This window comes from Phoca vitulina, unplaced genomic scaffold (genome assembly GCF_004348235.1).
Source record: "Phoca vitulina isolate PV1807 unplaced genomic scaffold, GSC_HSeal_1.0 scaffold9, whole genome shotgun sequence".
In the NCBI taxonomy this organism is placed as follows: domain Eukaryota; kingdom Metazoa; phylum Chordata; class Mammalia; order Carnivora; family Phocidae; genus Phoca; species Phoca vitulina.
This window is the reverse complement of record NW_022589712.1, coordinates 49,835,172-49,858,467: the sequence shown is the minus strand read 5'-3', so window position 1 is coordinate 49,858,467 and position 23,296 is coordinate 49,835,172. Positions and strand designations below refer to the sequence as shown.

Genomic DNA, 23,296 nt, shown 5'->3' with positions numbered 1-23,296 from the left:
CCCACCCATGATCTCTGCTAATTAGTTGTTTAACGCAGCGCGGCACAGCCTTTCTTCACTACTTTCCCGTTCTCCCCACCCATTCCGCATTCGACCCCAGGTTCCTAATCCCCAGCCGGACCACACAGCGCCGTCTCCCGCCCAGGGGACAGCGCGAAGCCGAACCGCAGCACGGCGGGCAGCTCCCCGCGCTCCTGGCAGGCGGGCCGCCAGCCAGCCGCAACTCGGCGGCTACTGATTGACAGGCGGCAGCAGCAATGAGCCTCAGGGGCGGGATGCTGCGTCACTTCCTGGCCTGTCGGGGGAGATGGGGTATATAAATGCGGTGCTCACGCAGCGCCCTCGCTTCCACAGTATGGCCGGCGACATTAGCTAGCGCTCGCTCTACTCTCTCTAACGGGGAAACAGCGGACTACAAGAGACTGAACTGTATCTGCCTCTATTTCCAACAGACTCACGTTCAACTTTCGCTCACAAAAAAAAAAAAAAAAGCCGGGAAAATTTTATTAATCCTTTTTTTTAAAAAAAGTTAATATAAAATTATAGCAAAAAAAGGAACCTGAACTTTAGTAACACAGCTGGAACAATCCGCAGCGGCGGCGGCAGCGGCGGGAGAAGAGATTTAATTTAGTTGATTTTCTGTGGTTGTTGGTTGTTCGCTAGTCTCACGGTGATGGAAGCTGCACATTTTTTCGAAGGGACCGAGAAGCTGCTGGAGGTTTGGTTCTCCAGGCAGCAGCCCGACGCAAACCAAGGATCTGGAGATCTTCGCACCATCCCCAGGTGGGTGCTGGGGGCTGTCGCCGCTTCGAAAGCATCAGCCACGGGTGGGGGCCGGGTTCCCGCAGCCTTCAGGTGGGGGCAGCTCCCCGGGCGGGGCTCGTTTCGGTGGCCGTGGAGGGGGCCCCGGTGCTGGGGGTGGGGAGCGGCCGCGTCCACGCGGGGCGCGAGCCGGCTCCTCCCGCCGCCGTTGCTGGGCCGGCCGCTGCCCGGGGGGAGGGGAGGAGGCCGGCGCGCCGCGTGCTCAGGTAACGTCTCCCGCGCGGCGTGCGGGGCGGCGGGCGGCGCCAGTCGGGGTGGTTTGTGGGCCCGCGCCGTCCGACTTTCCCCTCCGGAGTTGGCGGTCCGGGGCCCCGGGTGGGGACGTTTTGGGGCCGCGCGGGCTGCCTCCCGGCAGGTGTGGCTCGGCAGGCTTAGTCAGGCGCTAATTTGGGCGTGCCCGTCTCGGAGAGCGAGGAGGGAGGGAGCGAGTCTGAAGCCGGGCTCGGTCTCTCCGCGTGCTGCGGGAGGAGGGGGCTCTCCCGGTCTCGGACTGAGGGTCTGGCGCGCAGGCCTCCCGCCCGCGGTCCGCGCTGGCAGCATGTGGCGCCCGGGCGGCGGGGATTGGGCGGGAGCAGTGTCGCAGTGGCTGGGCCCCACCGCCGCCTTAACGTGCTCTGCACCAAATCTTTTCGGGGCGGCCCCGGGAGACGGCCGCGGAGCCCACCGAGGCTTGCCCCCGAGACTCTTGACCTTGGGAGTGTAACCTGTTACCGCGTCGGCGGGTTCCGGGCGAGGTGCGGGGTGCTGGAAGGTTTGACTGCATTTACGGGCTAGAGGCCCGTCCGAGCCAGGACATAATACCTTTAGTGCCTAAGCCTGCAAAGGAATCTGGGGCCCCAGCCTCCCACCCCGGGCAGTCACGCGGGAGGGCTGGGCTGATCGGGCAGAAAAGGAGAGGTCTTCTTGTGGTTTGGGGAAAGCTGAGCGCAAAAGCGCAGGCGGTTGCGAAGGTGCTGGGCCTTTCTCCGCGGCGCTCACACCGCTAGCCGCCCCTTGCCTTTCGGCGCACAAGTGCGGCGAGTGTGGCGGTGCGGCGGAGGAACCGGCGCGGCTGCCTCATTGAGGCGACGACCAATGAGCTCTGGGGCCCGACAGAGAGCCTGGCCCCAGGGTGTGGGCCAATGGGCGTTTCAGGAATGTAGGCTGCGCTCGCTGCCGTCCCTGACAAAAAGCAACTGGAGAAGGGAATCCAGGCGGACACGTGCTGCCGGGACTTTTAAGGCGGTATATCTATCTTGAAGGATTCTCCTGCTGGAAAGCGTCGTGTTAGCTAAAATGTGACAGGTCTCATTTTTCAAGCTTTGTGCGACACTTAAGATGTCTAACGTAGCCTTTTACTACGTGCCAGGCTGAGCTTTAAACATTTTATAGTATAGGAAGCAGTTACTTACAAATACGGGGAAGCTTAGTATTTCCTCCATTTCACAAAGGGAAAAACTCCCTGGTGGTGGTGGTGGTATGCGTCTGATGAAACCATTGTGATTAGATAATGTTAGAAAATCCTGTCGGTGAAGAACTAGTGAGTGAGTCGTATAAGGTGGATAACAAATTGTTTTGCTCTGGCTCTTTTTTTAAATGTTTGGAAGCTTTATTTGTAAGCACACATTCTTAATAAAGGAAAGAGGGTTTTTCCTCCCTCCAAGTTCTTAGGCAAAAATACCAGAATTTACGCTTGGGCTTTTCTCGTTAAGTTCCCTGAGTCGAAGGGGGGCGGAGAAAGGCTCATAAAAGGGTAGTTTGCTTTCTTTAAATGTCTGAGAACCACTTTTCCTTTGTACTTTCGGCTGCTGAAATTGTTTTGCTCCCTTGGTGTGGCTCTTAAAATGATGGCGAAAGTTAAACGTTCAAGGACAGAATATTCAATTTTGTTAGTGATTTAGTGCCACAACGTTTTATAGACATTAAACATTGGTTAAAGCACTATTTTGAGAGTTTATATCACATTTCAGCTGTTGCACGTAGAGCAAGTAAGAACTGAAAAATCTTCCATTTAGCTGAAGTCCATTGGCAACCTTGGTAGGAACTTTTCTCTGTGACCTGTCAAGCAAGGATGCACAGGTTAGGTTATTAACTAGGAGGTAAAAATACGTGAAAAATAGTAGATGCTAGGTAAATCATCTAAAATCAGTGGCCTGGCCAGAGATCATTGGCTTCTGGTCTTTTGAGGAGTTGGGTGTTAGGGGCTTCAGAGGAGGATTATAATCTAGAAGAGTAATTCATAATGAAATGGTTAAGTAAGTAAATTGCCTTGGAATATCTAAATTTGAATTCAGACAGCATTCAATAGCTAGCTGTTTGATATCGCCTCATCTCTAGAATGAAAATAGTGTACCTACCTTCATAGGGTCATTGTAAGGATTAAGTGGGTTCATATATGTACAGTACTTAAGAAACTGACACACAGTAACCACTCTGTAAGTATTATATCATCTTCTGGGGGGAGTTGTTTTGTTTGCCTTTAAAGATCATCCCCCCCCCCTTTTTTCAGATTTTATTTATTTACTTGAGAGAGAGCAAGCCAGAGAAAGCTTGAGCAGGGGGGCAGAGGGAGAAGTGGACTCCGGGCTGAGCAAGGAGCGGGACATGGGGTTCAATCCCAGGACCCCAAGATCATGATCTAAGCTGAAGGCAGACGTTTAACCTACTGGGACACCCAGGCGCCCCTCCTTTTCTCCTTTTTTTAAGCAAACAAGCCTGGGGAAGAAATTGTCAGATTGTAGTGTAAAAGACTACATGTTAAAGGGTGTCCTAGCAATTCAATATATTTTTATTCGAGTAGAGAGTTTTAGATTGCATCATTATATTTTTATCATTAAATAATGTATTAAAATTTAAAAGCCAGAAAGTCCTTGCCTCCACACCCCCACTCAGTAATTCCATTAAAATGCAACTAAAGTCATAGAAGACATTAACAGACTGGATTAAAATAAACAAGTAAATAAATTACACTGTTCATAAAACAGATAATAACCGAAGGGCATGGGAAGAATTAACTGTGAAAAGGCACAAAATGTCCTAAGAGGGCCTTGCTATAGATGCTAGACATTAAAAAAGATAAAGTTGTTATTGGAAAATGCCCCCTTGTACTTTTGTCCAGTTACTGTCCTACCCTCTCCTCCCAACTTCTAACCACTATAGATTAGTTTTCCCTGTTTTTGAGCTTTAAATAACATGGAATCATTTAGTATGAATCATTACGTAAGGCCTCTTTTGGTCAGCCTTATGTTTGACATTTTGTGTAGTGTTTTGTGTCAGTGTACACAATTTTTCATTCTATTGTTAATGGGTATTTGAGTAGATTACAGTTTGCTATTACAAATATATTGCTATGAACACTAGTATGTCATTTAGTGAACAGTATGCTTTTCCGAATAAACATCTAGGAGTAGAATTATTAAATCATAAGGTGTGCATATATCCAGCATGAGGGTGCTAGTTGCTCCATATCTTCATCCAACACTTGGTATTATCTTTTTAATTTTAGCTATTGTGGGTGTATAAAAGTATGTACTTCCCATCAGACTAATGGAGTTGAGCATCCTTTCATGTCTTCATTCACCATTTGGATATCTTTTGTGAAATGCCTATTTTGGAATGCCTTTTCAGTTTGTACGAGTTCTTTATATATTGTGGATGAATTCTAATATGTGTATTATAGATATCTTGCACCCTCAGTGGCTTCCCCTTTCTTTCTATTAGTGATATCTTTAGAAACAGAAGTGCATAGGTTTTGTGTTTTGGGTTTTTTGTTTTGTTTTGTTTGTTTTTTAAGATTTTATTTATTTGAAGGGCGTCTGGGTGGTTAAGCATCTGCCTGCAGCTCAGGTCATGATCCCAGCATCCTGGGATCGAGCTCTGTGCTAGCAGGGAGCCTGCTTCTCCCTCTCCCTCCCTGCTTGTGATCTCTCTCTCTGTCAAATAAATAAAATCTTTAAAAAGACAAAGATTTTACTTATTTGAGAGGGAGAAAGCATGGGGGTGGGGGGGCACTGCAGAGATGGAGAAGCATACTCACTGCTGAGCAGAGAGCCTGACATGGGGCTTGATCCCAGGACCCAGGGATCATGACCTGAGCTGAAGGCAGAGGCTTAACGAACTGAGCCACCCAGGCGCCCCAGAAGTGCATAGTTTTAATGTAGTCCAGCTTACCAATATTTTCTCTTTAATGGTTAGCAGGTTTTTGTTTTTTTTTAATTTTTAATTTTTTTTAAGTAACCTATACAGGCAACATGTGGCTTGAACTTGATCAAGAGTCTCATGATGCTCTACCAACTGAGCCAGCCAGCTGCCTCTGGTTAGCAGCTTTGCATCCAATTTAAGATATCTTTGCTCATTTTAGATTAATGAAGATGTTCTTTTTTTTCTCCTAAATTTCATTTTGCTTTTCATATTTAGATCTGCATTCCATCTGGAATTTTATTTTTAATACAGTATGAGGGAATACAGTGCACTTGAAGCAAAATTGGCTCATCTTTCCAAGCTTTAACTCCCAAGTCAATCTGGAACTTCTCTGTTAAACATTTCCCCACTCTCCTATAGGCCAATTGGAAGAATTTACCTCACCTGTAATCTGAACAAATTACAGAACACTGAGAATCTTTTTACTGACTTTTTGAGGGAGACAAAGGGTACATTATATAATTTTTGTTGTTTTGAGAGAGTACAAGAGGGGGCAGGAGGGACAGAGGGAGAATTTTTGTTTTTAAGATTTTATTTATTTGGGTAAGAGGGAGAGGGACAAGCCGACTCCCCACCAAGTGTGGAGCCCAACTCAGGGTTTGATTCCCAGGACTCCGAGACCGCAACCTGAGCGGAAGTCAGACACTTTAACTCACTGAACCACCCAGGCGCCCTGGGGGGAGAGAGAGAATATTAAGCAGGCTTCATGCCTGGCATGGAGCCTGATGCAAGCCAGATCTCACAACCCTGAGATCATGACCTGAGCTGCAATCGACTGGGAGTCGGTCGCTTAACCGACCAAGCCACCCAGACACCCCTTTTTGTTCTTGGGTTGTGAGATCGAGCCCACATTGGGCACTAAAAAATAAAAATAAATTTTAAAAATGGAAAATCTTGTGTGGCTCAGATTGAAGAATACTGGTTAACAATATGTTGAAGAAAAGCTGCAGTCCAGTGTATCCATATGAAAAAAGGAATAGATGATATGTTCTAAAACAGACTTAATTCACACATTACTTGAATTTGAAGTGTAAAAGGGGTGGTATATTAGGTTTAACCTGCAGTTTCTCCAGCAGTTTTTCAGATTTCAAAAGGATCTGAACAGAAATCAGTGATCGTGTATTAAAAGGTCTTAGGGTTGCAGGACCAAACAAAAGCCTTTTATGTTAAGGAAATGGCAGCTATGGGGAGGAAGTCTGTTAGAAAATAAGAAATTTTGCTGAGAAGAAAGATTTTTGCTTTTGAATTTATAACCCTGAGCTATTTTTCCTAGTAATGAGGTAGGTTCAGATGGGAAATTATAGTGGACATGAAGAGAGTAAATATTAACTATGGGAAGGTTAGAGAGGTGTATTTTTGCACAGTTAATGTGAAACCATAAAAACTAGAATCTATAGTGTTCATGTTGAAGGCATTTAGGACTAGTGGGATGTTCTGCTATTTTTCTCCTTCAAATTTTGTAAGCTAAAATTTAATTTTTAGTAAAGGATTGGGGGCAGTTGCAAAGATTGTAAATCACACCTCAACATTAACTGTCCCAGAACTCCTGTCTTAACCACATCATTGCACAGTATTGCAGTATCAGTGATTTTACATTGAAGAAGTTTACAACCCATTGCCAAAACCTTTTAGTGTAAATGTTTTTAGTAGAAAAGCTTCATACTGAATTAAGCTTCTCATTACATTCTTCAGAAAAGTTTGAACTGCTATCCCCAAGGCACCCTTTCTAAAGTATGCATTGAAACTAATAACTGAATGTAGCAGTAATTATACTCATTGTGATTAAAATTAGTGTATTTTCAGTTGATTTCTTTGAACAAAAGGGGAAGGCTTTTATTTTTCTGGATATCTGAACTAACTGCCCTGATTCAGGGAAGATATCCAGAATTTCTGGTCAGTCTAGGCTTCGCTAAAGAATGATCTCCTGGGGCGCCTGGGTGGCTCAGTCGTTAAGCGTCTGCCTTTGGATCGGGTCATGATCCTCAGGGTCCTGGGATCGAGCCCCACATCGGGCTCCCTGCTCCTCGGGAATCCTGCTTCTCCCTCTCCCACTCCCCCTGCTTGTGCTCCTGCTCTCGCTATGTCTCTGTCAAATAAATAAATAAAATATTTTTTTTAAAAAGTGATCTCCTATTTTAGGATGGTGTTGTCCCAAAGACTAATACACTTGGGTAAGGTATAGAGGCCTGAATGTAGTGTGGTAAGGGGAAAGTCTCTAAAACAGGTTAGTGTGACTTTTGAGTAAATTACTAGGTAACCCTGAACCCAGTTTTTATTCGCAGGGAGGCCTTTTAAATGCAAATTTCTAGGCACCATTTGCTGCATGTCTGACCTACTGGGTCTGAGGTTAGGATCCAACTCATCAGGCGATGAGAGTGGTAACTCTGCTCTGACGGGTTTCTTCCACCTGCCGGCAGCATTCTGTTCCCTCAGACATTTATTTGTAAAATTGTGACTTATTTTAAGTGGGTAATATTGTAAGTATAGTCACATTGTTGATCTCTAGAACTTTTTCATCTTACAAAACTGAAACTGTACCCATTCATTTCCCCTTTCCTCTTCCTGGAGTCCTTGGCAAACATCTTCCTTTAGGATTTTGGCTACTTTAGACACTTCATAGGAGTGTGAGTACCTCATAAATGGAATCATACAGTATTTGTCCTTCCATAACTGGCTTATTTCACATAGCATAAGGTCCTCAAGATTCATCCATGTTCTATGTATATATCACATTTTATTTATCTAGTAATCCTTTGATGGACATTTAAGTTGCTTCCATCTCCTGACAGTTGTGAACAACAACAAACATGGGTGTGCAAATACCTCCTTCCAGACCTTGTTTTGAATTCTTTTGGATATATACCCAGAAGTGGGATTACTGGATTGGTCATATGGTAATTCTGTCTTTAGGGTTTTGAGGAACTTCCATACTGTTTTCTGTAATGGCTGTACCATTACACCAATGATGCACAAATGTTAAAATTTCGCCACATCTTTGCCAAAACTTCTTGTTCTCCTTTTTTTTTCTTTTTTTTTCCAGTAGATATGCTAATGGATGGGAGGTGTTATTTCATGGTTTTGATTGGCATTTCTCTTATTAGTGATGTTGAGCATCTTTGCATATGCTTGTTGGCAGTTTGTGTGTCTTTTTGGAGAATTGTCTATACAAATCCTTTTGTCAGTTTTTTAATTGGGCTAATTTATTTAGTTTTCTTTTTAAGTGTTCTCTGTACCCAATGTGGGACTCGAACTCACAACCCCATTTGAAGAGTCCCACACTCCACTGACTGAGCCAGCCAGGTGCCCTGTTGGGTTATTTGTTTTTGCCCTTGGGGAATTTCCTTATATAATCTGGATATTTACCTTTTATCACCTATATGATTTGCAAGTATTTTCTCCTGTTGAGTACTTTCCTATGATGTGCAAAAGTTAAGATTTGATGTAGTTCCGGGGCCACCTGGGTGGCTCAGTCGTTAAGCGTCTGCCTTCGGCTCAGGTCGTGATCCCAGGGTCCTGGGATCGAGCCCCGCATCGGGCTCCCTGCTCCACGGGAAGCCTGCTTCTCCCTCTCCCACTCCCCCTGCTTGTGTTCCCTCTCTCGCTGTGTCTCTCTGTCAAATAAATAAATCTTTAAAAAAAAAAAAAGATTTGATGTAGTTCCATTTGTCTTTTACCTTTGTTGGCTGTGCTTTTTGTGTCATATCTAAGAAAGCATTGCCAGATCCAGTGTCCTGAAGCTTACCCCTATGTTTTCTAGGACTTTTGTAGTTTAGGTCTTAATTTTGGTCTTTAATCTATTATTAATGAATTTTTGTAGATGGTGTAAGGTGAGGATCCAACTTCATTCTTTTGTGTGGACACCCAGTTTTCCCAGCACTGTTTGATGGCTTTTCCCCCCCAATTTTGTAGTCTTGGCACCTTTGTTGAAGGTCATTTGACCTATGGCATTTCTTTTTACATACTACATTTAAAAATGTAGTCAGTTGTCCATTTTGGGTTTTGTTGAATCAGATGACCTAGAAGTCTGTCATCTTACTTGTGTCTTTTCCGTTGTAGATGCTCCAACTTGTTCTGTTTTTAGTAAACCACAAATTCTTTTAAAAAAAAAAAAAAAACTTCAAATATAATATACCATTAATGTTTTGCTTTCTGGCATGGTGACCTTAATAATCCATGTACTGTTACTAGTAAAGAGTATCCTATTTTGGGGGCATACTTACCATGATCTGGGTGTGACTAGGATCCAATAAAGCTTTATTTACAAAAGGAGGCTTATTTTCCTGGAAGAAATATGATAAAATAACTTGCTGAAATTCTCAGCTGTTTTTGGTGTTGATTTTTCACCTTTCTCTTTATATACATATATAGCATTGTATTGGCTTTCTTAGTTTTCTCTCACATCTTGCTCCTTGATTTATTCTTTTTTTAACCTTGTTGGCTCTCCTAAGGTTGTCTTTTTTGTTGATCATTTAGCTATGTGGAGTTTTTTTTTTTTTTTTTAAACATTTTATTTTTATTTATTTGACAGTGAGAGAGGGAACACAAGCAGGGGGAGTGGGAGTGGGAGAAGCAGGCTTCCCGCGGAGCAGGGAGCCCGATACGGGGCTCGATCCCAGGACCCTGAGCCACCCACGCACCCCATCATTTAGCTATGTTGTAAGGTGTTTTAAATAACTGCATTCTTTCATACTATGACTTTGAAAAAATACTAGAGGGTTTCTTTTAGGGGAGGAAGAGTTTGGTTGCAAAATTTATTAACTAATGGTGAATGAGTGCAAGAGCATTTTGGTTTCTCTCAAGATGGAATAAGCACAGTACTGTCTCTTGTGTTTACTAAAAACCTTGGGCAGAATGCATGGAACAGCTGAGGACTTTGAAAACTAAATGTTAGCAGGTGAATTGAAGAAAGAAACCATAACTCAAAATACCACTGAAACAACTGTGATTCCGTTTCTTTTTTTTTTTTTTTTTCTTCCTTTGGTTATCCCTTGGGGTGGTCTGAAAAGCTGCCAGAAGCTGGTAACTGCACACTAGGTGCAGGCAAAAAGACTTCCAAGAGAGGTCTTTTTCTGGGCTGCAGAGAAGGAAAGGGAGCCGGCTTCTTTGAGTCAGAGAGAGTAGGGAAAATCCCTGTTCTGTTTTTGTATTGCTTTGCTTTTTGTGTGTGTGTTCTGCCCACAGCGTAGGCAGTTCTGTAACAGTTGTGGTGGCCAGACAGATGCCTAACACTCCAGGTGCAGGAGGGAGACCCCTTTTTGACCTGAGGAATGTGGTCCCAAGAGTGAAGAGCATTGTGGATATTCCTATTGCTCTTTTCCCTTTTTGTCGTCTACCCATTTGGCCACAGAGAGACAGATAGTCACAGGCAGCCTGCTGCAGTTGGACAAACTTAAAGCCTTCCCTTTTTAGCCAGAGGACCCAAGAATTGGGCCCCCTCCCCAAACCAGAAGTTGTCAGCAAGATTATGGGAAGGAGAGAGGTGAAGAAAGTGATCCCATAAAGGTTTATATAAATACCACTGAGCTGCTACTGTATAGATCTGATCATAAACAGTATATCAAAGGCTTTGAAAACTGATAGATCACCGCCCAGTCCCAGTCTGGCGACTGGGCGACATGAAGGCAGGACAAATTTGAATACCGTGGCAAGGGCTTTCATAACTAAACTGAAGCCATAACATAACCCAAAGAAGCTGGTTAAAAACTTGAAGACTGAACTTAACCTTTTTTTTTTTTTTTAAGATTTTATTTATTTGACAGAGACACAGCGAGAGAGGGAACACAAGCAGGGGGAGTGGGAGAGGGAGAAGCAGGCTTCCCGCGGAGCAGGGAGCCCGATGTGGGGCTCGATCCCAGGACCCTGGGATCATGACTTGAGCCCAAGGCAGACGCTTAACGACTGAGCCACCCAGGCGCCCCTGAACTTAACCATTTTAATTGCCTGCTAAAACAATTTTAAAAATCAACATGCTCCATAGGATTTAAACAAGATTTAAAATTATATAAAATGACCAAAATGTTCAGGATGCAATCATAAATTGCTCAACTTACGAATGGGAAATTTTCAGCATCCCTCAAAGGAAAAAGACAACCTCAGGGTGACGCAGATCAAGCTTTACAGACAGCTGTCATAACCATTCTGTAAGAAAAGTGAACACTTGGGCGTCTGGGTGGCTCAGTCGTTAAGCATCTGCCTTCAGCTCAGGTCATGATCCCAGGGTCCTGGGATCGAGCCCCACATCGGGCTCCCTGCTCAGCGGGAAGCCTGCTTCTCCCTCTCCCATTACCCCTGCTGTGTTCCCTCTCTCGCTGTGTCTCTCTCTGTCAAATAAATAAATAAAATCTTAAAAAGAAAAGAAAAGTGAACACTTAAAAGGAAAAGACAAAATCTTAGAGAAATAGAAGATGGAACTTAAAAATACAACCAGAAAATAACTACTGGAATAAAAAGTTGCTTGGGTGGGGCGCCTGGGTGGCTCAGTTGGTTAAGCGACTGCCTTCGGCTCAGGTCATGATCCTGGAGTCCCAGGATCGAGTCCCACATCGGGCTCCCTGCTCAGCAGGGGGTCTGCTTCTCCCTCTGCCCTCTTCCCTCTCGTGCTCTCTGTCTCTCATTCTCTCTCTCTCAAATAAATAAATAAAATCTTAAAAAAAAAAAAAAAAAAAAGTTGCTTGGGTGGGCTCTAGTAGATTGGAGATGACAAGAGTAAGTGAACCTGAAGATAGATCAGTTAGGAATTATCCATTCTGAACACAGAAAAAAGATTGGGGGCAGCAAATGTCCCACAGGTCCCAAACAGTAAAGGAGCATGTAACAGTTTTAGATTTGAAAATTTAAAGGCTATATGGGGAACCTGGCTGGCTCAGTTGGTAGAGCATGCGACTTTTGATCTTGGGTGTAGGTACGAGCCCCACTTGGGCATAGAGATTACATTTAAAAATAAAAAACAAATTTTGGGGCACCTGGCTGGCTCAGTCATTAAGCATCTGCCTTTGGCTCAGATCCTGGTCCCAGAGTCCTGGGATCAAGCCCCACATGGGGCTCCCTGCTCAGCAGGAAGTCTGCTTCTCCCTCACCCACTCCCCCTGCTTGTGTTCCGTCTCTCTCAGTCAAATAAAATCTTTTTTAAAAAAATTTTAAGGCTGTTATTTTCCCAAATGTCCATAAGATTTAATCAGGATAATTATTGCCAGATTCAACAAATAATTGAGGACCTCTCACGAACTGGGCTAGGCACCGGAGATAAAAACAATAAAACACAAACTCCCTAACTATATGGAATGTCTAGTGGGATTTGCATGAATACCAAAATAGCCACACAAATAAAATGCTTTGGTAAGCTTTCTGAGTATTAAAACCTTTTCATGAAAAGATCTTTGATCTGGTGGGAATAGTGAGGTGACTTGAGGTAGAAGAAGGTGCCGAGGACAGGGTAGGGTGAAATCCATTCCAGCAGCACTCAGAACAAAGTTTACATGTGTTGTCCAGCATAATTATAATGCTCTCTTTCACTCTCATGTGGCTTGATTTGGGTGAATAAATTTATGGTGCCCTATTTCTAGGGAGAAAATGGTTGGTGGAAAAGTCCCGTGTGACTGAAATACAGGAAAATGGGGATAGAGCTAGTTACCTATATATTTGTCAGTGTGTGTTTTATTTATTTCAGCTGCTTTTCTGATTCATTGTCTTTATATTATAAAATTTGTCTGAGTCAGATGAAAAGAGGGATGCCAGGAGATCTGAAGATAGATAATTACTCTCTGGGAGTAAAAAAGGGTCTCTCTGAAATGAGGGGACCAGGTACTGTTGGGGTAGAGTAACTATACTGAAAATAAAGAATAAAGGCTTTTAATGAGTGAGATCCTTAGCCCTTTACCTTTTGCCTACCAGAAATCTTCATGTTCTCCAGGCAAGAGAATGGAATATTTGGATAATCTGACCTGCCCAGGAAAGAACTTAAAAAAAAAACAAACCGATAGGGAGGGAGTTCCCCAGTGAAACCCCCCACAGTGCCTGTATAGAGGCCCACAGTAAACAAGCCCCATCCATGTGTATAGACTTTCTGACTTAGCTAAGTCTTAGTACCCTAATCTTGGCCAAGAATCACTCAAAAGAAATGTTGAAACCGTTGGGGGAACATTTGAAGATAAATTAATGCATAAAAAACCAAAGCAGGGACGCCTGGGTGGCTCAGTCATTAAGCGTCTGCTTTCGGCTCGGGTCATGATCCCAGGGTCCTGGGATTGAGTCCCGCGTCTGGCTCTGCTCAGCAGGGAGCCTACTTCTCCCTCTGCCTGCCCTCCCCCCGCTTGTGCTCTCTCTCTCTCTGTGTCAAAATCTTAAAAAAAGAAAAGAAAAGGACGCTTGAGTGGCTCAGTCGGTTAAGCGTCTGCCTTCGGCTCAGGTCATGATCCCAGGGTACTGGGATCGAGTCCATCAGGCTCCTTGCTGTGCGGGGAGCCTGCTTCTCCCTTTGCCTGCCGCCCCCCCTGCTTGTGCTTGCTCTCTGTCTTTCCCTCCCTTTCTCTCTGACAAATAAATAAATAAAATCTTTAAAATAAAAAAGAAAACCAAAGCAAATGAAAAAAGCAAGACAGCTTTTAAATCCAGAGAGAAACAAAATTCTACAAGAAAGAAAAAGTCACAGAGCATGATTAAAAGTCTTAATATACTGTTAACACTGCTGTATGATACATGAAAATTAAGAGAATAAATCCCAAGATTTCTCATAGTCGAAAAGTTTGTTTTCTTTTTTTGCTTTTTTTTTTATTGTATATGTGAGATCCTAACTAAACTTTCTGTGGTAATCATTTAACAAATGTGTTAAGTCCAAACCATTATGCTTAAACTTACAGTGATATGTCAATTATCTCAATAAAACTGGGGGTGACGGAGTCTGTATGAATAGTGAATATAACTGAGGAGGTAGTGTGTCCAGTGGGTGGAAGAGAATATTTGCAAGAGTGCTGAATTCTAGTGGGGAGTCATTAGGTAGGATCTGAATTATTAGATAAGCTCTAAAGAGAGACCCCTGTGCTGCAGAATTTTACTTAATGCCTCTTATAGTGGGTATTTTTATTATTTACCTACGTATACAGTGCTTGAATTCTTCCATCAAGTACGTAAATTTATTTGAGAGAGCACAAGCGGCGGCGGGGAGGGGGGGTCGGGGAGAAGCTGACTCCCTGCTAAGCAGGGAGCCGGATGTGGGACTCGATCCTGGGACTCCAGGATCATGACCTGAAACGAAGGTAGTCGCTTAACCAACTGAGCCACCCAGGCACCCCAGCAATAGCTTCTTTTAGAGCCCCATTACTCCTTTTTGCATTAAAGCATATTACTTGTGGAATTGAGCTACAGTGGGTTCTGAAATGTTCATACATAGTGAACTTTGAGCCTTAGAAATACAAAAGCCCAAGCTATTGCCTGACCACCTACAATAAGAGGATTAAAATGATCAGTTTGTGTTGCTCAGAACTGGGTCTTAATTGTAACTTTTTCTTCCTAAACAACAAATTGTACCATTTAAAAAGTTTGAAACAAACTGCCAAGATATGGCGTAGTCTAATATGTATTTTTTCTTTATATAAACAGTTGTTGGCACCTTTTTAAAAGAAAGCTAATTGTTAGCTTTTTTTAAAAATTGCTTGGCAGGGGCGCCTGAGTGGTTCAGTCGGATAAGCATCTGACTTTTGTTTTTTTGGCTTAGTTCATGAGCTCAGGGTTGTGAGATCAAGCCCTGTGTCCGGCTCCACACTCAGCAGAGAGTCTGCTTGAGATTCATTCTCTTTCTCTTTCTCTTTCTCTCCTTCTCCTCCCACTCCCCCTCTCTAAATCTTTTTAAGATTTTATTTATTTATTAGAGAGCAGGGGGAGCGAGCTGGAGAGGGAGAAGCAGGCTCCGTGATCCCAGGACCCTGGAATCATGACTTGTGCCAAAGGCAGACACTTAACCTACTGAGCCACCCACCCAGGTGCCCCAAAAATAAAAGTAAATTTTTAAAAAACTCCTTGGTAAAGTTATAGGCAAATAGGCTCTATAATCATTAGCAAGCCTAGGGGCACCTGGGTGGCTCAGTTGGTTAAACAACTGCCTTCCGCTCAGGTCGTGATCCTGGAGTCCCACATCAGCCTCCCTGATCAGCAGGGAGTCTGCTTCTCCCTCTGACCTTCCCCCCCCTCTGGTTCTCGGCGCATGCGCACGCTCTCTCTCTAAGATAAAAATCTTAAAATGATTAGCAAGCCTAACTCATTTAGGTTTTTTCAGGTAGGTCTCAGTACTGTTCAATTTAATTTACCCCACATAGGAATTACTGCCTTCTGTGATTGGTCATATAATTTCTTTTGGAAAATGATGAAACAGGCACAAAATGCTAGCAGGATTGACTGGTACTATGCTTGTGGGTTTTTGTTTTTAAGATTTTATTTTTTTAAGTTCTCTCTGTACCCAACATGGGACTTGAATTCACAACCCTGAGATTGAGTGTTCAGTGCTCTACTGGCTGAGCCAGCCAGGTGCCCCTGTGCTTGATTTTTAATACAGAAGAATAAAACATACCTATTTTTGTGCTGGCTGTGCTGTTGAGGATTTTTTTTTTACAGAGTCTTAATTGGATAAGAAAACTAACCATAATATGCCATTTTCTTGGGTTTACAAGAATGATCTGTCAAACATTAAGAGCCTTAAAAACATTTCTAGCCTTTAATCCGGTAATTATAAGCTTGTCCTGTGGAATTGTTTTATGTATTTTCTGTTTGTAGTGGGCACACTAAAGAGGAAGTACTTCTTAGTCTCAATCAGATAAAATTAAAACCAATTTCTATTTTTTATTAAAGATTTTTTTCTTTTAAATTTATTTGAGAGAGACAGACACAGAGGGAACACAAGCAGGGGGAGTTCGGGAGAGGGAGAAGCAGGCTTCCCGCTGAGCAGGGAGCCCGATGAGGGGGGCTCGATCCCAGGACCCCGGGATAATGACCTGAGCCGAAGGCAGACGCTTAACAACTGAGCCACCCAGGCACCCCAAAACCAATTTCTTACGTTATGTCCATTTGACTTCATTTTGCTGTCTATTGCCTGTACTACAGACTTTTTGCTTTGTTGAAATGTGCGGTTTTTTTCCTGTTAAAGAGTTGCATAATGTTCCCCCAAAATCTTATTGACGGTTGAATTGCCAACAAAAGCCATGTTTCAAGTTTTTGATGCTTCTAGACTTTAGACACCACTAGGTATTACGATTAGCTGCTAATTTGATAGAAAATAGTATCTAAACAGTATGAGAGTTTCCAGCTTACTAACAGTCGGGCCTTTAAATCTTTTTGCCAATCTAATCGGTGAAGGAAATGATGCTTTTTAAATTGTAATTCCTCTAGTAAGATTTAAAATCTAAGAATATGATAGGCAATGGGGTTCCTGGGTGGCTCAGTCAGTTAAGCGTCTGCCTTTGGCTTAGGTCATGATCCGAGTCCTGGGATCAAGCCCTGTGTCAGGCTTTCTGCTCAGTGGGGAGCCTGCATCTCCCTCTCCCTCTGCAGCTCTCCCTGCTTGTGCTCTTTCTCTGTCAAGTAAATGAATAGAATCTTAAAAAAAAGAAGAAGAATTTGATAGGCAAACATCTCGTTTTGACTTAATTTCTTCACTTGCTTGTTGGTGAAAGGTAATGATTTTCCTTGGTTTATGGGCCTTTTAATTATCTCTGTGCATGGCTTATTCATTTCATCATTTGTTTTTTCTTAGTAAATTGCAAATAGCTTATAATTTCCAGTTTTCCAGTTTGCTCTTTGTTACTTGGTGGATATGTCAATATAGATAGGCTTTTGAAATAAAACTAAATGTTACCCAGAAACTGGAACAAGAATGTGACAGCAAATACAAAATACATGGTGTAAATTGTGTTAGAACACCAAAGTGTAAGAGCTTTATAATTTTTATCATCCTAGCCACAGCAATCAGACAACAAAAAGAAATCAAAGGCATCCAAATATAATTTTTATCCAAGTAGGCAAGTACTGTTAGGACTTAATCATCTTTTTTGTTGTTGAATAATAGATCTGAGTGGGACATACTTCTGAAGGATGTGCAATGTTCAATCATAAGTGTGACAAAAACTGACAAGCAGGAAGCTTATGTACTCAGGTAAGTGCTGCAGAAACAATTGTTAGCTACCTGATTTTAGTCTGAATCATACTTTACATGGGAATAGCGAATTGTTCCTCTGGATCTTAGTACTATAATCATTTTTTCCTTATTTTGAGAAATAATGATATAAAATAAAATGTTTACTTTAGATGTCTCTTTGCAGTATATAGGAGAAGAAAGCCATTCAACATGTTCATAGGTACAAAGCTAATTTATCCAATAAAAACATTAGTTTCTTTTCTTTTTTTTCTTTATTTTTAAATTTTATTTATTTGAGAGAGCACGAACAGGGGTGGGGGGAGAGGGAGAAGCAGACTCCCTGCCAAGCAGGGAGCCGGACACATGGCTTGATCCCAGGACCCTGAGATCATGACCTGAGCAGAAGGCAGGTGCTTAATCGAATGAGCCACCCAGGTGCCCCAATAAAAACATTAGTTTCTAATGTATTATAAGGGACCTTGTGGTTACTGGATTGAACAAGGTGCATAAGGTGCCTGGTTTTTACTAAGCTTATGTTTGGCATATACAGATGTTTATTGAATGCTTGTGTCAGGCTCTAGGAATATAATGGTGAGTAAAAATAAATTCCTTTCCTCATGGACTTTATTATCTAGTAAAAGAAGTAATGAGATGTTTACAGAAATACACGTGAGAGTGGTTGGTACAAGCTGAAGTAAAGTATGACTTCAGTAAATAATATCCTAAGATAGGTGAGGTGAGGAGGAAAGTTTAGTAGTAGAAGGGGGTTAATAGCCAAATTTTACATTGTAAATAATCCAGTGATAGATTAATTGCATCTCAGTAATACAGAAACATCATTATAACCTTGTGACTTTTTTCAAATGCAGTGAGAGTAGCATGTTTGTCTCCAAGAGACGTTTCATTTTGAAGACATGTGGTACCACCCTCTTGCTGAAAGCACTGGTTCCCCTGTTGAAACTTGCTAGGGATTACAGTGGGTTTGATTCGATTCAAGTAAGTAATCAAACATTTAATCCTTTTTTTTTCCAGGCAGACATTAGGGCTCTGTGTTATACATATGCCTAGTAAATAAATTTGTGTATTTACTGCTTAGTTGTGGTGGGTAATCACTGACTCTTGAAACTGAATGTACACATGTTCTCAGATTGTTGCTTCCATGCCTATTTAAAAGCTCAGATCTGAAATTACTGCTCCAGAAATAATGTACCTTGTTTCTACAGTTGTGACCCATCATGAGTAGAATGGGTATTTTTTAGTTTCCAGAAACTCACAGTAGTGATCTGCATTTTTAAGACTTTCTTGAGATTCTTCTCCACAACTTAAAGTTGCTCTGTGTAACACTATCTCGTGCATATTGGTCTGGAATCTTGCTCTGACACAGTGGCCTTCATTTTTTTATTGGCCAGCAAAAGACCGCTTACATTTTAAACATTAAAGAGAAAACATGTTAAATTGCATTGGAGAAAATATTTATAGATTTGATTTTGATATACATATCCAGAAAATAGTTGACTATGAAAAGTGATAGAATCCTACGTATAAAGTTATCTGTCTTTTTCAGAGCTTCTTTTATTCTCGTAAGAATTTCATGAAGCCTTCTCACCAAGGGTACCCACACCGGAATTTCCAGGAAGAAATAGAGTTTCTTAATGCAATTTTCCCAAGTAAGTTTAAATAGAGTTGAAACCCATTTCCTTAGAGGGTCTGTCCTTTCAGAGATCTTTTTATATATGTGAAAGCATTTGAATGCAAATATGCATTATATAGTTAAGATAAAAATATCAGTAAAGTTGATGACAAATTTTAGAGTGTGCATGCACATCAGGTCAATGCTGTTGAAAAGGTGGGAAAAGAAAATGAATTGATCACTTGCTAGAGGGAGAGATCATCTTTGTTTAGCCAGTTGCTCTAATTTATATCTAACTTAGTGGTTGTTCCCTCATCCAGAAAAATGCATGGTCCTTCATATACCCATGCTAAGATCTTGGTCCATGTTATGAAACTCTGGCCTGGCATTCTTCTATTCAGGAATTGAGCTGGCTTAAAAATGAGAAACACAGATCATAATGTCACTTCAAACAAATTGGCAAGATTTTCTTCCATTTACTAAGCTTTTATTTATAGACTTTCCTTTTTGAGTTTCAAGGTCAGGGAACTAAAGGTTATCTAATCTAACACCCTTATATCATAGATGTGGCTGAAAACCTAGGATGATTTTACTAACTTGGCACAAAAACACTCCAGGCATGATTTGACAAGAAAGTCCGATTTTTTATCCTGTTCTTATCTACTAATATGAAATTATTCCAGGCTGTAGCAGTGCTGAGTATAATTTAGTGTAAATATCTCCCAGTTAATTTACTGTGTTGAGTGAGGCTTTGGAACAAAAATATGGAAAGAATGTATTACATAAAATGACTTGTACTGACTTGGGAATGTAGATAAATGGGTGATCAAATTCCATTCCTTAATGGAGTTTTAGGGGAGAGTGAGCCATGGTTTTCTCAGCTCTCAGAGTAACTCACTAGTTGAAGTATATCTCTAAATGACAATAAAATATTTTTAGTAAAATATTTAAGGGATGACGGAGGGCATCCTGCCTACTTGTGAACTCACTTACCTTCACCAATAACATTTCTGATAGGAGGCAAGCACTAACACCCTAACCATTAGAAGGGTGGGGGCAAAACTACCAAATGGAGGTGTTAAATTTACTTTACATTCTCTCCTCCCTCAACAGATGGAGCAGCATATTGTATGGGACGTATGAATTCTGATTGTTGGTATGTTGGACACAGTTTTATGGATTTTTTTTTTTTTTTGGTCTTTATAGGATTTATTTTAAATTGCCATTTGTCATTTTTAGAAACTACTTTTTACTTTTATATAGGTACTTATATACTTTGGATTTCCCAGAGACTCGGGTAATCAGTCAGCCAGATCAAACCCTGGAAATTCTGATGAGTGAGCTTGACCCAGCAGTTATGGACCAGTTCTACATGAAAGATGGTGTTACTGCAAAGGATGTCACTCGTGTAAGCGGTTTCAAGAATGATTCTGGATTATTCTTGAGAACTAAATATTTTAACTCATTCTCAGTTTATTTTTCAAATTTGTATGTAATTCAGTCTTTCCTTTTCCCAGGAGAGTGGAATTCGTGACCTGATACCAGGTTCTGTCATTGATGCCACACTTTTCAATCCTTGTGGGTATTCGATGAATGGAATGAAATCGGATGTAAGTGATATTTTGCTTAACAATTACTAAATATTGAAGTGTACCCATTCCATTACTGACATAAACCTATTTCTTTAAGGGAACTTATTGGACTATTCACATCACTCCAGAACCAGAATTTTCTTATGTTAGCTTTGAAACAAACTTAAGTCAGACCTCCTATGATGACCTGATCAGGAAAGTTGTGGAAGTCTTCAAGCCAGGAAAATTTGTGACCACCCTGTTTGTAAATCAGGTAATTTGTTTTATTATTGGCAATAAAATCTTACAGGAAATAAGGATAGTGAGTCATGTCATAAAATGTATTCTAAGACGGCAAATATCAGATATCTAGAAGTACTACTGTTAAGGTTACTGGTAGAGGAGATGCTTTATATCTTTGATTAGACTTGGTCGTTGCTTTATATCTACCCCAAGTGATGGGTTCCTTCTGTCTTCCTTTCCCTTTGGACAGATGGGCAGCTGGGGGGACAACATAGGATGTCTTACTCCATCTACCCGTGAGACAGCTAAAATATTCAAATGCCACAGTTTCTTCAGACAGTAGTCTTAAATACTTTTAAGTGACTGTTTTGTTTGAAAATACTTTTTCAGATTTGAAACACTAATGCTTTATTTAAATTTTTTCCCCAGAGTTCTAAATGTCGCACAGTGCTTTCTTCACCCCAGAAGATTGAAGGCTTTAAACGTCTTGATTGCCAGAGCGCTATGTTCAATGATTACAATTTTGTTTTTACCAGTTTTGCTAAGAAGCAGCAACAACAGCAGAGTTGATTAATAAAAATGAAGAAAAAACGCAAAAAGAGAACACACATAGAAGGAGGTGGTGGCTGCTTTTTAGATACTGATATCGGGGGCCATGCTTTCCATAACCACCACCTTGTAGCTGCAGAAAGCCCTAGATGTAATGATAGTGTAATCATTTTGAATTGTATGCATTATTATATCAAGGAGTTAGATATCTTGCATGAATGCTCTCTTCTGTGTTTAGGTATCCTATGCCACTCTTGCTGTGAAATTGAAGTGCATGTAGAAAAAACCTTTTACTATATGAAACTTTACAACACTTGTGAAAACAATTCAATTTGGTTTACGCACAGTGTAATATTTCTCCAGGTATCATCCAAAATTCCCCACAGACAAGGCTTTCGTCCTCATTAGGTGTTGGCCTCAGCCTAATCATCTGGGACTGTTCTATTAAATTGCTGCCAGGATTTTACATCCAGTTACCTCCACTTTCTAGAACATATTCTCTACTAATATTACTGAAACCAGTTTCTACTTCATACAGATGTTTTTTGCAACAGCAATTAAAGTTTATCTTCCACGAGTCAAGTCCTCTTAAGAAAATGATTGCAGTTATCCATTTTGTGTATTACTTTTTTAAAAACATTATTGCTTCCTGTAACTGTACTTCCTTTAATTGATTTTGTTCCTCACCATGGTGTCTTGCCTCCCAACCCCCCTCAATAAAGCAATACACTGTTACACTGTGGGTTTATACTAATCTTATACCCGGGAGGGGGAAGGGAGAGTGGACCCTGGGCTTAATTTTCTTTTTAAGGTCAAGGGAGTTTGGCCTCCTTTTATATTGACATGGGCTCTTTTGGGAGATAGTGACAAAAATAAACCTGTTGTTGATTAGCAAGGAAGACACATTTATATTAGGGTATACTTGGCAGAACTGTTGCAGAAACTATGCCATTCTGTGTTCCCATTAAATGAGATTAGCTTCTCACTGAGTACCATGCCTTTAGTAATTTGCTAAGTAGTTATATAAAAATTTTTATCACTTAAGTTTATTAGCAAGGAAATTAAGATAAAGGTATTTACAGGATTTAATAAGTCAGCTCAGATGATTCACCTTAACTTTTACTTTAGCAGCTATCTCCAATCATTTTCATTCATAATACACCGTAAACTTTGGTTGAAAATGGAGTCTTGTCTTTGTCATCTTGTGACTTAAAGTTCTTTGACTTTGTAATGCATTATGATAGTGTTCTGACTTGAACTGTTTCTCTTCCTGGTGTTCCTTTCACCATGATTTCATAGCATCAACTGAAACTCCCCAGAATGAGAACTGTTCAAGTTATTCAGACATACACAATGAAGCAGAATGCTGTCCATAAGACAAAATTCCAAACTGGTCAGTGGGAAATGACTAGAAATACAGGCTTTGAGGAGTTGGCATCTTTTAGCTATATTTGCAAATATGAGATTAAGCAGCTGAGAAAACAGCAGAGTTGACTAAATTTTTTATATTCTTGTCCTCACAAAATTTTTTTGATTCTTTCTGGACTGATGCAGTGATGTTTTTGTTCCTTCCGTATTTATAAATGAAACACTTTTTTTTAGTGTTTCTAAACATAAAATCTACTTGGTTTGAAATCAAGTGGTTGGAACACAAATTTTGACTTTTATTTTAAGCATGTTGATTCGAAGTTTCATTGAAGAAACTTTCAGTCAGTGGATCAGTTAGATTCTGTAATTAGCACACAGTACCTAATGTTTCGGTACTGTTCTGAGGACCAATGCTCAAAGTGGATTTTGTTCTTGAACAGTGTCCCAGTAGATTTGATGACATTTGTTGGCTTGAGGTCTGATTTTTTTTTTCCTAATAGATAAAGATTTCTATCTAATATTGAAAAACACAAAATTTGTATGGAATAAAGCCTAGAAAAATTAAAACTATAGATTCAATAGTAATTGAAATTAATCCTAGTGTGTATGATAGAGGAGGGAAAATTTTGGTGCCATTATTTCTCTCTTCATGGTGTTGGACTTAAATCAGTTGAAATGTATTTCTGTACCACAATTTAAGCTTCAATAAAAGTTTGCTTAATTCATTGTCCAGTGACATTCAGAAAGTTTTCTGTTGATGTCTAGTATTTGTTCATGTGTACTATTTAAAAAATGTATCTACAAATTTTTGTGATT

General features: G+C 41.1%; 1 protein-coding gene across 1 annotated transcript; it reads left to right on the top strand.

Moving 5' to 3' along the window:
• Window positions 1-357: 357 nt before the first annotated feature.
• AMD1 (adenosylmethionine decarboxylase 1) lies at window positions 358-21,854 on the top strand. The gene is made up of 9 exons (XM_032408065.1): window positions 358-783; window positions 17,051-17,137; window positions 17,989-18,115; window positions 18,684-18,786; window positions 19,863-19,905; window positions 20,013-20,157; window positions 20,267-20,359; window positions 20,439-20,594; window positions 20,993-21,854. Exons 1-9 carry the CDS (start codon window positions 674-676, stop codon window positions 21,131-21,133), a joined length of 1,005 nt encoding a protein of 334 aa, XP_032263956.1. The 5' UTR covers window positions 358-673; the 3' UTR covers window positions 21,134-21,854.
• The last annotated feature ends 1,442 nt before the right edge of the window (window positions 21,855-23,296 follow it).